General features: G+C 40.0%; 1 protein-coding gene across 3 annotated transcripts in view; it reads left to right on the top strand.

Moving 5' to 3' along the window:
- The window catches only part of LOC122411446 (Glucose transporter 4 enhancer factor), a 120,578-nt gene that overhangs the window by 29,403 nt on the left and 74,564 nt on the right, over nt 1-16,611 (top strand). For all 3 annotated transcript variants that reach the window (XM_043420217.1, XM_043420219.1, XM_043420218.1), the window contains exon 2: nt 12,849-13,012. In XM_043420217.1, the coding sequence (XP_043276152.1) occupies nt 12,849-13,012 (164 nt within the window). The remainder of the gene's footprint in view (nt 1-12,848; nt 13,013-16,611) is intronic.

The raw sequence follows: 16,611 nt of genomic DNA, 5'->3' as shown, positions 1-16,611 counted from the left end.
GTGTGAGAGAGAGAGAGAGAGAGAGAGAGAATTGTCGAGCATTAATTTGTAAAATATATCGAAAAAATGACCGCGAAAACAATGATCGCAACGTGCCGCGTCGACGAACAGGAGAAACCGATGCCCCGAAGACTTTAAACCTCGCGAGTTGTCACGACTCTCCTTTTCTCCATCTTTCTTTTCATTTTTTTCTCCTAGTTTTCTCGTGTCCAAAGTCTCTTGAAATTTTACGAACCGCGATCCTAGACTCCGTGAACGAAAAAGAGCGAGAGAGAAGCTCCATTTTGGTATATAGGTGCACAGAAGGTGCACGAAGACCAGCGAGCAGACGGCAAAACGCTTATTGCGGGTCGTTGAACCCCGACGAAAACAGAGAATGACAAAGATAGGGAAAGAGAATATACGAGGAAAAAACGAGCCATTGCTGACGATTGAATTAAAAACTATAGGCATGGACTTTGCTTTTCCTTCGATCTTCGCGCTCCTAAATAGAGTTTAAGGTAGTTCAGGCACGAAACAATTTTCTTAACAACACAAATTTACAGAGAATTTAAATCGGTAGTCGACTGACACGCATATCAAATTTTTAAGGGTTCGTCTTAATGGTTATTGAGATAAACGTGTTTAAATATGAAAAAAAAATATATATATACAGCGTTATAGAGGGACTGTGCGTAAAAAATTATTTATCTTTCCACATAACGAATGAACACTTTTTACAATGTTTATGAAGTCTTGCTATTTAAAGATGTATATGAGCACTCGTATAACCTCACATTTGCTTATTTCGGAATTTTGTTTCTTCTTGGCTTGGCCCATTCCTGCCACAGCCTTCTTTCTTTTCGTTAATACTTTTTTCTTCATCCATTTCCCTTTGTGTTTACCCGTTGCGCTCTCTAATACGATTTTTTACATAAAAAAAACTGTGATATTTTAGCCAGGGACGAATGAAATTTCGAGTTGAGTAAGTGACGATTAATTAATGGCTTGTAATTTCGTTCGCCAAAAGATAAGTTGAAAAAATGTATTTGCAATTTCGACATCTACCTCAATGTAAAACCATTACATGGAAGGATGAGTAGCCAAGATTCAACTCGATCACTGAGCTCGAACTTTTCAATATAAATTTCTTATTCGAAAGCTTCAAATCTTCCGAAAAAAAAACGAATCGTTCTACATAAAAAACTAAAATAAAGTCGGAACGATTCGATGAATATTCAATTTAAAGAGGATAAATACATTTGCTTCTTGTCGAAGCTTTCTCTTATATCAAATAATCACATAATAAATATTATGATTTGATAATATATAAAAAAAACGTCTACACAGAAGGAACTATTGAAACGCGATAAGATAATCTTTGGAGAGTGGAAGAAAAACGGAAAATAAGTGGGTATGCGCAGACCGAGGAAAATCCCGATGAATCGCCCACAGATTTTTGCTGGCTCAGAAATTTGTCTCTTCGACCACACTGCTTCTTACAAACGTATATAAGGGAGACCGGGGCAAAACGGGATACCTAAGGAAATATTAAACTTTTCAGAAGTTTGGGAAGCTCAAAAACTAATAAATGTACTGAAATTCTTTTCAATTTTCAAAAAAAAAATTTCGAGGCAAAAAGCTCTCAAAAACTCGTGAAATTTTTTTTACTATAATTTTAATTCAATGCCGCTGTAAGCGTTGGAAAGCGATCTCAGCGCTTGCGGCGCTCTAACGTACGTCGAACGCACCCTCTGTAATTCAATTAAAAATTAATGATATGAATAATAACGAAGATTGCCAATGTTTATTTTGTAAAAAATTGTATTCTTTATCCACTGAATCATGGATTCAGTGGCAAAATTGTGCGGAGTGGGCACACGATTCGTGTGCAGGTGTAACCACACGCGACGGTCCGCAAACATGGTCGCGGTAGTTGCAGATATACAAATACTTTTTCTATATCTGTGCAAAAACATTTTCACTTTGAAAGTGATGTAAAAAAAGAGAATTTGAAAAAAACGAATTTAAAAAAAAAAATCAAAATCCAAAAAAAAAACGAGATAGTTTGGAAAAAATATGTTTCGTGTTCTCTTCGGACAAGTACAAAAATTGAAAAAAAAAAAAAAGACAAAAAAATTTCTCTCATTTTTCAGGTATCCCGTTTTGCCCCGATCTCCCCTATACATCGGAATAAATATAGGAGAAGAGAGAGGGGGAAGCACCAATGCGTGGCCTCTGATCTAATGTTCCAATGAAAATAATAACAGAGATGAATAATCGAAGCCTTTGTCCCTGGCAGTGCGATCGAAGATCACAGATTTTCCATTTTCCTTAGCTGCGTCACGCGCAAATGGGGCGCATATGAGAGAGGGAAAAAATCCTCGTTACTCACGTTCAGGTGCAGCAGTTTGCACGTGTAAACGGAATTACGCGGCCTGTTAACTGCATCAAGACTCGTAAGCGAATTTTCAAGGAACTTAAACTTTTATAGACTACTTTCTATGCGCGCGAATTCACTTATTCATACATCTATCATACATATATACAAAGATCCGCAAAGATCTATAATGTATGGAAATAAGTACCTATACACGTGTTAAAATATAATGATAGACAAGCACGCGAATAACGATACAGATATATATATATCGATAGACGAATTTTTAATTCGGAGCTACCGAGATCTATATAATTAATAATTTGTCATGATCGTTGACGTGCGTATATATGCGCGTGTCTCGGAGTGCTTTTGTATCGAGCTTATGCACTTGGTTCTTCTTGCAATTATTGCTGCAACTGCGGCATGGTATGGTGCGGAGGCCGAGCGCTTAGAGCTCAAAGAAATCGAGGAGAGTCGAACAAAGAAATCCTTGAACAGATTCCGTTGTGCAAAAGCACACATGTAGTACGTACATGTATATATAAATAAATGTACTTACGCGCCTGTCTATACGTGTGTGCGCGTGTATATAAAAGCAACCGTCAAGCGACCGGATCGTAAGACCGGTGCCCCCGTTTTTGCTATATAGTGCAAATACCCAATAACGCACATGTATTCAACACAAAAGTCCACGAAAATATAACGTTTATCGTTTCATTTTTCGGCGCAGAAACAGGAAAACAGGAAAGTATTCGAATTCCCTTGAGATTTTTAAGGTAGATCGTGCCCGAAGGATCGTATTTTATAGGTGTCTAAATTGGATCGATTCTAATTAAAGATGTAATCACTTTAAATTAATGTCAGAGCTATTAATTCGAAATTATGGAAATGAATTTTTTCAACTTATCTTTTGGCGAATGAAAATACGAGCCATTAATTAATCGCGGATCCATCACTGACTGAACCCGAAATTTCACTCGTCCCTGGCTAAAATACTACAGTTTTTTTAATGTAAAAAGTCGCATTAGAGAGCGCACAAAGGACAATGGATGAAGAAAAAAGTATTAATAAAAAGACAAAAGGCTGTGACGGGAATGGGCCAAGTCAAGAAGAAACATAATGTCGAAATAAGCAAATCTTTAACACCGCAGTATATCTTTATTACAAGTAAGACAGCCGTCTCGAATTTTTTCCCAAACCTTCATTGTTATTGTGTACGTTTTTCATAAACTTCGTAAAAAGCGTTAATTCGTTGGATGAAAAAATAAACGATTTTTTACGCATAGTCTCTTATAACCCGGTGTATTTTTCTTCATATTTAAATAACACATTTATCTCAACAACCGATAAGACGAACCCTTAAAAATGTGATATGCCTGTCAGTCGACTATTCATTTAAACTCTGCGTAAATTTAAAGACTTTCTTAAGAAAATCGTTTCGTGCATGAACTACCTTAAAATAGATATTTTCGTTTCTCTAGTTGCGAAACAGACCATTCAAAAATCGAGACGCTCTTATTCATATTATTTGGACAATCGGAGATGAAAATCTTACGACTGATTGATCACCGCTCGAACAATAAGAAGTTAACGAATGGAACGAGAACAATGAAGATGCAACTACCAACACGATCGTTCGGTTTAACGTGCCCGTGTCTCTGTGGGTGGCTTACGAGTGTGTGCCGCATGTCTCTAATCGATAGAACAGCGCTTCAAGTATTGCGAGACCGTTGCAAAAGATCTTCTTGTTTGCCGTCGTCTGACCCCATTTTTACTAATGCCACAAGAATCTTCTTCTACCACTCCATTATATACCTCATCCATCTTTTTATCCAGATTTCTCTTTCTCAACCCATTAATCCGTATATTACGTATGACACTGTATATTTTTATTTTATCAAGAGAAACAAAGTGCGTGATGCGTGCATACTCGCACGACGCGATTTGAAGCGAAATTATGATGCAAAAGGAAATGAAAAAAGTTTGACATTGCCTAGCTGTGAAATATTTGGACGAAACTCGTGCCGATATTCGAGCGTTGGTGCTCATCCTCGGAGAGTTTAATGACGTCTGAGATACGGCGATAAATACAACGCGAAATATCGTCGATCGTGCCCGAGCAGTCGTTTGAAAAATATTGATAAAAAAATTGGAATTATCGAAATAGAGGATCATGGCGACTCGGAGATTATTCTCTTTCTTCCTCCATCGTTATGTCGTAAATACGTCGGATCGTTGCGAAAAAAAACGTACGTCAGAGAATCGTACACATGCTTGTATCTACAGATATACTCCAAGTCCATCGGGCATCACAGCTGATTCATCGACACGCAACCGGTATACCGGCAATGACAAAGGCTGCGAGCATCCTTGAACCGACGAGAGTCTCTCGCTTCGCGCTGACGTTTGCAATCGCTCTTCTTCCTCATCCGTCTCTACGCATCGGGGCGTTGATTTATTTAATATCTGGACAAGTTGTAACCTCAAGGATGAGGAAACACTACTAATTTTCGTAAATTTAACAAATATCGTTTCTTTCACTTTGCTACACTATGAACAACACCGAATATTCGATGCCCAATTTATTTCAATTCTACCGTATTCCCCGGACTGACCGAAACCAAGGAAAGTTTCGACTCGAAGCTGACGCGCGTTTGACACTTTTCAGAATTGCCTGCCACGCGCCTACTTCCGCCGCTCGAAATGCCAATTTGGAGGTTTTACTTATTTTTCTCTTTTCTCGTCGCGCGCATATTCACTCGCAGTTATGCATATGTTTGCGCGCAGCTACTTGATAGCGTAATTGGCGAGTTAGACAGAACATATGACCAGGTGTTAAGTAGAAACTCTCGGCGTTTACTGTTATCACATAACGTATAACGTATATTGCATTTATATATGGGTAAACTGTTTGGAATGCGATATGCGAGCATTTCCTTTTATGTAGTACGAATATGGTGTGTCGTATGAACGCTTGTGTACGCCAAGACTCGTCCATTATGCACGCGATAGAAAAGATAGTCGCGAGGGCGGGCGCGCGCGCTCGCCATGACAAAAATTACGAGACCAGCTGGTCGGGAGTGACGAATTATTATCGGGGACATTCGACACTCGTTTCTCGTACGTTGAGCGTGATATACTTCGGGTTGAGTATATCAGTTGAGCACCGAGGAACACGCGTCACTCCAAACCGTTTTCTTGTCCAAGCTTATCAACACGTATTTCCCCCTCTCGATCTTGTTTACTTTCTTTGTCAAGCCTCTTCCCTCGGCTCTTTCTCCCATTGTACGCGGCGCGACTATCGGTGCGACTGCACGTGGCAAAAACGACTCGCGCATTATTTTCACGTTTGTACGATTGCGTGTCCGCAATTACTGCTGCCTTTCGTCTTTTGTCTTTTTTATATCTCTTCCTCTTCCTCTCGCTCTTTTTTTTATTCTTCTCGTCGTTTAACGTTCGTGACTTTGGCCTCGACGGAGTGCGTCGAATCGTCATAATCCTTCATTGATCTCACAGTAGCAATGAAAATTTCAAATCTCACTTTCTATTTCATTTTCCTCGGACCATTCGAGACGATTTCGTTCCAACGAAATGATCACTTTCATCGGCAACGGAGAAGATTTAACGAAATAGAATATAACTTTAACTTGAAATCGTAAAGAATCTGCTCCGTGTAAAAACCAAACTATGAGAAAATTCATGAAAAGTTGATTTTTTCCGACAATTTATAAAAATTTCGTCCGAACGAAACGATCATTTTTGTTAGCCACAAAAAAAAAGATAAAATAAAACTAAAACGTCGGAATCGTGTAAAAGTCGCTGCGAGAGCTCGATGGACAAGAATAACAGCTATTTTTACAGACCGCTGATGAACGAAAAGTTTTTTCTTCGTGATTCAGTAATTTTCGTGTTTTCTTGATTGGTAACCGGGAAAAAGGCCGAGGAATTGTTTCCAACCATGGACCAACCAATTTTCCGATCGGACATTCGTAGCTTATTCCCTCCGAGTGGCGGACAGTTGTAACGAAGCAGTTAAAAGCCACCGGGATTGCATGCCTCGGCGTTGTACGTATTCGAGCTTCCATGCGTCCATATACGTATGTATATATCGCCTAGAAACGTGCTAGAGCCCGGCGTGCATGGTGAACACCTTGTGAAATGAAGCAAATGCACTTTCACCTGCTTTATCATGTTTATATACATTTATATGAGCCACATGTGTATATGTATATATATACGAAGTCATACGTGAACGTGATTGTATTCGTGCACGTGTGCGCTCACTGATTATGGCTTTCGCAACGAAAGAGAACTCGTACAAGTGTTATAAATATTGTAACACTTCAGTTACCAACGGATTATTACGATATTGCTTTTTTTCAACTTCTTTATATTGGCCAATTGACAATTTTGTCAAGCCGAAGTCTACGAGACAGTTTAGAATTCGATTGCCTTTTTTTATTAATCCTCTAAGACCGAGGCCTATTTTAGTTTTTTTTGTTGGGAAATACGAATTTTTGAATGTTGGCTGCGCGGCGCAGCACTCGGGTGTAAAATCGGAAAATTTTACGAATGAATTTAGCACCTAAGTTTTCTTTTTTTCTTTTGCGATAAATAAAACACGTTTCCACCGCGGAGCAGGGCGATTTGGCGCGGCTGTTTCGGCGCGAGACGGGCCGAATTAATCGAACGTTTATTTTTTTACGCGACGATTCTTTTTGCAAAACAAACCCACCCAACGATTCCACACACACACACACACATCGAAAGTGTTCCAAGGAATTTTCCATAAATCTTCATTTCTTTCATGACATTTTTTTACTTTATTTAAATATAGTATTCACCGAATTCGGAGGAATTTTCAAAACATTCCGCTCAAAAATATCCGTGGGGGCTGGAACGTCTTTATTTGAAACGTTCTTGCGCCGAAACGTGACGCACACGTTTTCACACAGCGCCAACTCAACACGAAACGCCGCCTTCGTATTGATATTTCGATGGGTTAGAGCACTTTATCTCTCGGTTTTTGAGTATCTTGGTGCAAACTAGCCTTGCTTGAGGCAACTATATAGGCAGTTAGAACCGATGCAGTTTTACGAGGCCCGGAAGCGCGTGTTACGTATCAGCGTAAAAAATTTCTGTATGAAAATTAATATATACGTTTAGGAAATTCTTACGCGGACACGGTGTGTGAAACTTCAGATACGATTTTTGAAATCCAAACTGGGTATTGTGCCAGTAAAAGTGTAGCTCATAAAAATTAATTATGAAAATGAATGCACATGCGATGAAATTTTGACTCTCATGTATATAAACATAAAAAAGTTATTTGCTAATATTAATAATATACTTTTGTATATTAAATTTAATGTACACACACTTAACTTTAGTTACCAAATCGTTATTCTTCTATATTTTTGTTGTTGATGTAGCTAAAGATACGACGAAAAAAATGTTACGTTTTGAATATTGAATATCACGTATTGTAAATTTCACATCAGTTATAGGAATTTATAATACCGTTTTAAATTTACCCCACAAGTGTATTAATTTTCATTTCATATACCCAGTTTGTAAAATTCATACACCGCGCTGTATATCTAGTAAAAGTATTGTAAATTTCATAAAATTTTTTACAGTGAGAGACAACATACGGTCCGAGAGGGTTAAATTAGTAATCCTTGCATTAGCTGCATTCAAAACTGAGTCCGAACCGTTTGAAGCGACATTTAGTGGATGGCAATTTGAGTAGTTTATGATTTTTGACGCATCTTAAAAGACCGAAACGACAATCCTTCGGCCGAAATACCCCGGCGGCGATTTCTAAAAATCAAAAATTTAAAAATCGATTTCTTTTTTCACCTGCAGCGGCGTGACGTGTGAATCTAGGCCAACTATTGAAATTTCAATCAATCAATCTCACTGTCACTCGGACAATTATACGTCGCGGTTTCACGTATCACTCGTTCCTACATACCTCGAGGGGGAATTCGACGATATCGAGAACCCGAGCGATAAAAAAAATCACTTTTCGTTAACCCGCCGTGCCGTTGGATTTTGTTTTTGCTGTTGTTGTTTTTTCAATCCTGACGAAAGAAGCTCCTTCGAGTAATATTTCATTCGTTATTCGAAATCAGCGTCAGTGTGTCAAGAAACAAGTTTGTCGTTTCAATTATATGAAAAAAAAAAAAAAAAAAAAAAAAAAACGGATAATAAACGAGAAAAATATTGCTGGAAGATTATGCAAATGCGAGCGGGGCTCGAAGATTTTTGTTGTGTTCCTTCGAGAGGAAAACATGAGACCGGCGCGAGGATCGATCGAACGGGGATTCCCCGTTACGTCGACTCACTCTCAGCACACACATGTTGATGATTGCTCCGGCGAATACGAGGGCGTGACCTGTCTCGTTTAACCTGCAAACTCACGTCGGTTAGGCCTTTTTGTTTCTCAGCATACGGACATACCAGATTCCCTATATAATCTTGTTTCGATACTCAACCTTTCTGCACCCAAGTGCAGTAAAACTGAGATAGCGACTAATCGATCCCGGAAGAACGTGTTGGAGCGCTCCGTCGGTTATGTAGTTTCTTGGCTATCACGTGCTCCGAATGGGCCTTAAGATCAACGGAGCTTGAGTTCCCTTCCTCGTATACAGACTGACGCAAAAGCAGCATCGAAACTTGCTCGAAAAGATTCCTCCCCAAATTCCGAAGGTCAAACTTCTCTCTTGCATTATTCTCGTCGATCGATCCCTTCGCGAATGACGAGTAAACGAGCGTTGGCCACGCCCACTTTATCGTTTCCCTCGACGGGATTCGCCGCGACACAAACTCAATGAATATCTCTCGAAGGGCGCCTTAAGCGCGAAAAACTTTTAGGAATTTCCTCCCCAAAATTTCGTCGCCCGACACTCCCTCGTAAAGCGGCCGGTTTCGCAGACTGCCGGTACCATCGGAGAGAGCCATTATCGCAAAGTTCAATCTCCGCGAGCAGGACTGATTTAACGTGCCGTTCTCTCACAGCCTTCGATCATAATAATTTCCCATTTATACGAGATTGTTCTCGCTCGTTTACACAGTAGTTTTCTGCTTCAAATTGTACGCGAATGTGTGCTTTGTGGGATCTCAAGTCCAGCCAAAGAGCGCTCGCGACGACGAGAGAAGAAAATTTGAAAGTCGGAGAAAGTGCAGTCTGCTCGACGTTGCGTGGCTCTCAGCCAACTCGCCTCTCTCTTTCTTTCACTATTACTACTATTACTGCTATCACTTCTGTACTAACGTTGCCCCCCTCCGCCGTTCCTCCTTCGTTTTTATTTTTCTTCTTGCCGATCTTTTTGCCGTGAAACTCTCGTCCTCGTCCTCACGCGCAAGCCTCATTGTTGTGTATTAAATATTCAGTATGTAACATAACAGGATGTGGTGAGGAGGAAACTTTGCGCCGGATCGCGGTTGATCTTCCCCAGAAAAAAGGCCGCATAAAGCCTGATGGAAACGTTACGACGCGCGATTTGACGAAATGAGCTTCCGGTAAACTCATCGAAAAGTTTCAAATTTTTGGCCCCCGCTGTCGACTGCGCGCAAGGATAAAGGAAAAGATTAAAATTCATTTGGGAGCATGACCGTCAGAATTTCACTGCGACGATGACAGGAAGCGTTATTGGTTCGATATATTATCGTATTGAGCATCAAAAGGAGAAAGCAAAGTGCGTCATTAATTGGGTAAATGACTCGATGTTGATCGCACGAAAATGTAAGATGAAACATTCAGTTGCATATCAAAATAGGCGAGAGTGATTTAATAAATCATGATTTTTTCGACGTTTACGAGTCCGAAATCGATTTTTTTATAATCTCCCTGGAAGCGCACGCACAGCGCACAAGCGAGTTGGGCACACCGCAAAGAGAAATACGCTCTTCTCGCGCCCTCCCCGCTCTGTTGAAAGATCGAATGTGTCCGATCGCATGCTGGACTTGCGTATGGTTCGCGGGCTCGTCTCGAAACAGCATCAGCTGGGACACCCGAAACCTCACCACCCCGGCGAGATGCTTTTCCATCCGCGACAACTCCCTCACATTTTGGTTCTACCCTCTTTGACGTATCGCGTTACAAGAAGCTTAGACAACGCCGATGGTGTAAACGTCCCCGGGAACCGCGCCGTTACCGTACACATGAATTCTCAAACTCCAAATAAAGTTCTTCAAAATAACTTTACGAAGCTGTGAATAAATGCATGGTGTAATGAAAATTACGACTGCGATTCAGAATCGAATAAAATTGCGGGAGATCGCGCCTTAGTCTGACAATAATTGACCCCCGAACAGAATTTTTATCAAATTTTTATCACCATCGTAAACCGGGATCAGAAAAAGTTTTGCGAAATCACTTTATCATGAGATTCATTAGGCTCGACCAAAAAATGGGAATCTCTACTCCTTCGAAAGAGAAGAAACATCACGGACAAAGCAGCTTCTATATCTTCGTGTTTTCTGTGATAGTGTATAATCGAACAACCAAACTGGGGATTATAAAAAAAATTATACACGAAATGAAGCTGAAGTTTCCAACGTTGGAGTCCAACGAAAGGATGTAAAAAACTCTCCAATAATTCCAGTAATTCTCCAATTTTGCTCCCTCTGCCGAATTTGCGATTCGTAGTTCTTCAACCTGCACCGATGCTTCGTGAAATAAAAAATTGGTGAATTACAAATGCTTATTTCGTTGTGCCCCAACGTTGCAAACTTCAGGTCGTTGCACGAAATGAGTCAGTTTTTTTATAAATTTTTAATTAAAAAAATTTTTTTTTTTTCAATAAATAAAGTATTTTATAAAATTTATTTTATAAATTGATAAAATTATACAAAAAGTTGATAAAAAAAAGTGCCGATCGTAAATAATACTCGAATCAGCGATCGTAAAGTTTTAATACTCGAATTTATACGAGTCGCAATGATCTCTGGTGACGCAATATAATTGACGAAAGATCACGTATCAACGGTTTCCGGTAAATTTTCATGGGACCCTGCGTCGTCGTTAGCACATTCACAGAGAAGACATATCGTCCACGTATCTTGACCGATCGATGTAAAATTCAGCTATTCCTGTGTTATTCTTCCATCATTCGCGCATTGGTGAATTCGCAAAGTGAAGAAAATGAGGCACTCGTGGAACGGATGCTCACGTAGGTGTGACGAGAGGCTCGTTGTTTGTGTTGCATTTCGCGATTTCTCAGTGCACGAGTGACCCGTAATTGCCCCGCGGGTGTGCCAAACCCGCTCGTAGGCACTCGAGATCGAGTACTCACCGAGAATAATAATGGATAAGAAATAATACTTGGGAACGAGAGAGGAAAAATAAAGAGGAAAAAAGTGGGAGAATGGAAGGAGGAAGAAGAGCGAAGAAGCTCGTTTTTACATACGTACAATAATATATTTATACTTACAAATATACACGCGCATGCATGTATTAAAGCCTATAGAGTAATACCACTCGGTTTATCTTTCTTGTGCGTACGAGGAGGCGCGGTAATGGGAAGATAATGACGAGTTTGCAAAACTCCCTCGGGTCATATTATATGCATCCTTCACGAATACTCCGGCCATCAGGAGTTGCGCGAGTACACGCGCGCTTCATGTTTTTCCTTTGCAATATCTTCCTCTTTCTCTCTCTCTCTCTCTCTCTCTCTCTCTCTCTCTCTCTCTCTCTCTCTCTCTGACTGCTGCGGCGCTCGTAAACCATTTGATCTTGTTTCCCCATCTCGGCGCTCTCTCTCTCTTTCCTATTTTCTTTTCCATCCCTTTTATTACGATGACAAAAAGGTTATTGGGAAGAAAAACTGGCGGAAGCAAATATAGAAAAGAGCGATGATCCGTGATTTGTTTGCGTACATTCGAATCTGTGGAAAAGTGCACGTGTTTCGTGTCTTCGTGTCGTAACGATTGAGGGACAAAACACACACGACATATAGTTACACTTTTTGCTCTTGACTGTTGGATTTAATTTGTAGGCTCATTCGTGTATGGTTATTATCATCGTGAGAGTCTCTTTACGGTTGCGTAGATTTTCTATCAAGTGCGTTCATAAATTCTTGTTTTTCGGAGCCAAGTCAACGCAAGAAGATTGAAACTATTATTTCTGTGCTGTAAATCATGTTTGAATTAGTTTTTCCAGCATATGCATTGCGGCGAGTACACACTTTCGTTTCGCGTGTCGGATTAATGTGCGTGAAAGTTTTCGGAAGCAATCGACCGTAGCGATAACTGACTGGTGCTCAACGCGTTTTTATTGTCGATTTCGGAAGATCGAATCCGGTCGCGCGCGCGCGTTTGCGCGCGTTTGCGTGTGTTTCGATAGTTTCAAGCTTTTTACCAACGATCTCTGGACCAAAGTTGTTTATTCGTCGACTACATATTTGTGTCTCCGAGCGATTTTAATAGATTTATTTTCTTCAATTTCGAGAGATAAGAACGAGAATTTTATTTGTTTCAGGGCACAATGACCTTGACGAGACGCATCGACGAGATCAGACTTTTGGAGTCGCGCAAAAGTGCTCGGCTCGCAGACCAGGACACCGATTTTGCAAGGTTGGCCGACATGGCCGGCGATCGTAAACGCGCATCGTCGCACTCGATCGAAGTGCCTCACGTACCCGGGTAAGTCGAATCATTATTTGATAACATTTGATTAAATCGAGAGTAAAGTTGGCTTTGAAAAATATGAAAAGGTGAGCCGGGTAGTGCTGGTTATTTACACGCGCGTTCTCGCTTATTTACAAACTCGGAAAGCGTTGTAAAAGGAAATCGAGGATAATGAGCGCCTCGCGCGGGCTTTTGTCAACGGATTACGTCGATTCTGGCTCGACGATCCGTGAAAACCGCCCTTCGCGCGTGCAAGCCTCTCACCTGTCTCGATTTTCGCGAAGGTTCGTACGACCCTCGGATTTCGCTTTGCCTCTCGGTTAGCTTTTACTCGTGCATTTCTCCTCAAACGTCTCGAAGCACACGAGCGTGCGAGAAAATTTTACGAAATATATTCGAGCTGCTTTATCTCTCGTACTTGAATATCGATCTTTTCCCCTCTGTGTCACCGCCGTACACGAATTTCCGAAGGAAAAGGACAAAGATGAAGGGACTGTATGAGCTCCCGTGCACACCGCGTGTATCGTCGATCCATGAGATAATTGTGTAAAAGCGTACGTCGAGCGGAGAACGAGGGAAGAGAAAGAGTTCAACAGCCTTCGTCGTCGAGGATGAACATCTCGCTGCCCCCTAACGATCCTTCGAAAACTCGTTTCGATCGTTGAACGATCGTAGCTATAACGACAATTTCATTTCCCTTTTCTCATATACGCTAAATCTCTAGAATAGTAAAACTTGTGCCTTCTTCCCGCTAAAAACAAAATCATTTTTCAGTATCTCATGGTCGAGTTACCAGCAATATTGCGGTATGCAAAATCTCGGAACGTCGACCATTTAAGAAGGAAGAGAATTATTAAAGTTACGATTTTTAAGGAGGGTGGAACGCGACGATACAATGCGTATTAAGAATTTCATAAAATTTGGTAAATTTATTCTTTTATATAAGACAATATGAATTTTTTTAGTTTTTTCTATTACATAGCTCTCGCGAGTAATTGAACACTAAAGTTCACGTGTATAGGAATAGAGTTTACATGAATTATACATCTCGTGCATAAGAACTTGGATTTAACGCTCAATTATGCGATAACCATGTGGTAAAAAAATTTGGAAAAAATTGTATATTTGTGTACTCGATGCCAAAGAATGTTATCACGAAATTTGATCAAATTCTGATTATTTTTATTTCGTGATCCACCCTCCTTAATCATGTGGAAAAATATTTCTCCAAACACGTGTCCCAGTCGCGCAACAGAAATGGAGGGAAATACTTGAGTGCCGTTCTTCAGGTTTGAAAGGATTCAGAATATATGAAAAAAGTTTGGGGTTATCGCGACTTATGTGAAAAGATATTGACTATTAAACTGCGAGATGCGCGACATTTGAGGCACTGTCAACTCCGAGGACACTCGCGGGTTTATGAATGCGGGAGAGGAAAATCAACGGACGAAATGAGATGGAGGATTGCAACACATTTTCGTGTGTAGAATCGTAGCGTCAAATCGTACGAACCTTTTTCGGTTTTGTTTTAAATCGCGATCTGCCCAATGATTACTTCTATATTAAATTATCAATAATATTGTGTATTTAAAAAAGGGGGTGCCTCAGCGAGCGAGCTCCGTCCCGTCAATTTCGGCGAGCTTGAACGAAAAATTCAATAATTGCATGACAATTTAATTGATGAAAATTCGGATAATGTTTTGTGAAGTTCTTACACGGAGAGAATTAAACGGTAATATATTTAGCGTGAAATTCACTGTAGAATTTACCGGATGTGTTCGACTGCGGGGACAAGTTAACAAAAAAAATTAATTCCTGTAGCGCGCTGTAAAATTTTCAATATTTTGCCGAATTTTCAGTTTTATAATCGTAAATATTGCGGATAGTTAAACTTACGGTACGTATACTAAAATTTACAAAACTTTTAGCAAATTTTACGGCGCATCGCGGTTAAATGACTTTGGCCCAATGTAAGTATCGATCGCTCGCTTCCGAATTCCGTAGCACACTAAATCGGCGATTCAGACACTTCGAGAAAGAGCTGAGCATATTAAAAGAATGGGGAAAGAGGCCGATATAGCGACAACATCCCCCTGCCATGTTCCTATTATCGTCGCATCCTCGCATAAACATTCGTACGGAAATTTTAACAGTGCAACGCAGTAAAATTCACGCACGGTGAATTTGGATATAAATATTGAAATAATCTTCAAAAGTACGGCACCTTTAACCGGCCATTTTTTTAGACGTACTTTTAGAAATACTCCGGTAAAAGTGCCTACTTTGACAAATGAATATTATTTAATGTATAGGAAAATTCAATTTTTTCCCCACCATATCACGAATGGCGGCTCATCACCGCACACGGAGAGACTTTTATACGAATATTTCGGATGAATTTGCTAGAGAAATTTGCTATGTTTTATAGCAGCGCTGTTCTATATCGCCATTCAATTACATTTCACCAAAGTGCATAGCAATTTTGATGCCGAAAGCAGGTGTCTCAAATTTTACTATGTACGATAGGTAAAATTTAGATCTGGGACATTCTTACATCGAACGATGCATCGATATCCGAATGTCACTCGTGTCTTTGGCGAAATGTTAAAAATTGGTGAATCGGACTGGACAAATTGCTATATTGAATCGAATTGAATTTTGCTATATTATTGAGCAAACTTCAGTACGGTGAAAGAGAAAATACGAAACTATGTAATTTTTCGTATAGCACAGAAAAACGACTGCTATGGTATCTCCTAAATTTTCATCAAATCGTTTCATTATTTACTATGTTTTTGATGAAAATTCGTTCGGTGTTGATTTTTGATATAGTACAATTGTGGTAATGGTTCCCCAAACTTTTGCATTATTTGACACACTCCGTAGCGATTATTATTATAATATCGATGTGGTCCGAAGTTACTATAAAAACATAGTAATTTTTGCTACAAAAGTCTCTCCGTGCACTATCGTTACTGGACGGTAATTTTTCAAATTAAACTCTCTCCATATATGAAGAATTAGAGCAGTTTTAGTCGAGTCGCATGAGCTATGCGGGCTGAAAAAAAATCAACATCCTAATCGGAGGTTCGTGAAAGCATTTTTTTCGAAGCTGGCGAACCTGCAGCGAATATTGAACAACAAGGGGGTTTGTCCCTTTCCTTTTATTCGGGGATTTGGAGAAACTTTCTCGTTCGTTGCCATGCAGGGGACGATGCGTTGCAGGTGCGTGCACATCGGTGTAAAGTCCCGAAGGAGATTTTCGGGGATTAAACCACTCGAACGATCGAGCCTTTCACCCACGAATGACGTATTTGTACTTTTTATAAATCGTTCGTGAACGTAGCGTTGGAGCGTGCGAATGAACATTAGAACAAATTAAGAGCGTCTCGTTCTCGTCGATTCCAAACTCTACCCACACATATATGTAGGCACGAAAATGACGCTGGAGTTTGCAACGTTCGAGTCCAACGAAATGATCTGAAAAACAAAAGTCTCGAATAATTTTAGTAAATCTCCAATTTTTATCTCTAGCCAATTTGCAATTCGTAGTTATTCAACCAATGATGATGTTCCAATGATTCGTGAAATAAATAATGAGTCAATTACAAATA

This window comes from Venturia canescens, chromosome 5 (genome assembly GCF_019457755.1).
Source record: "Venturia canescens isolate UGA chromosome 5, ASM1945775v1, whole genome shotgun sequence".
Lineage (NCBI taxonomy): Eukaryota > Metazoa > Arthropoda > Insecta > Hymenoptera > Ichneumonidae > Venturia > Venturia canescens.
The sequence above is the reverse complement of the archived record's forward strand: the minus strand, read 5'-3'. Positions and strand labels throughout refer to the sequence as shown.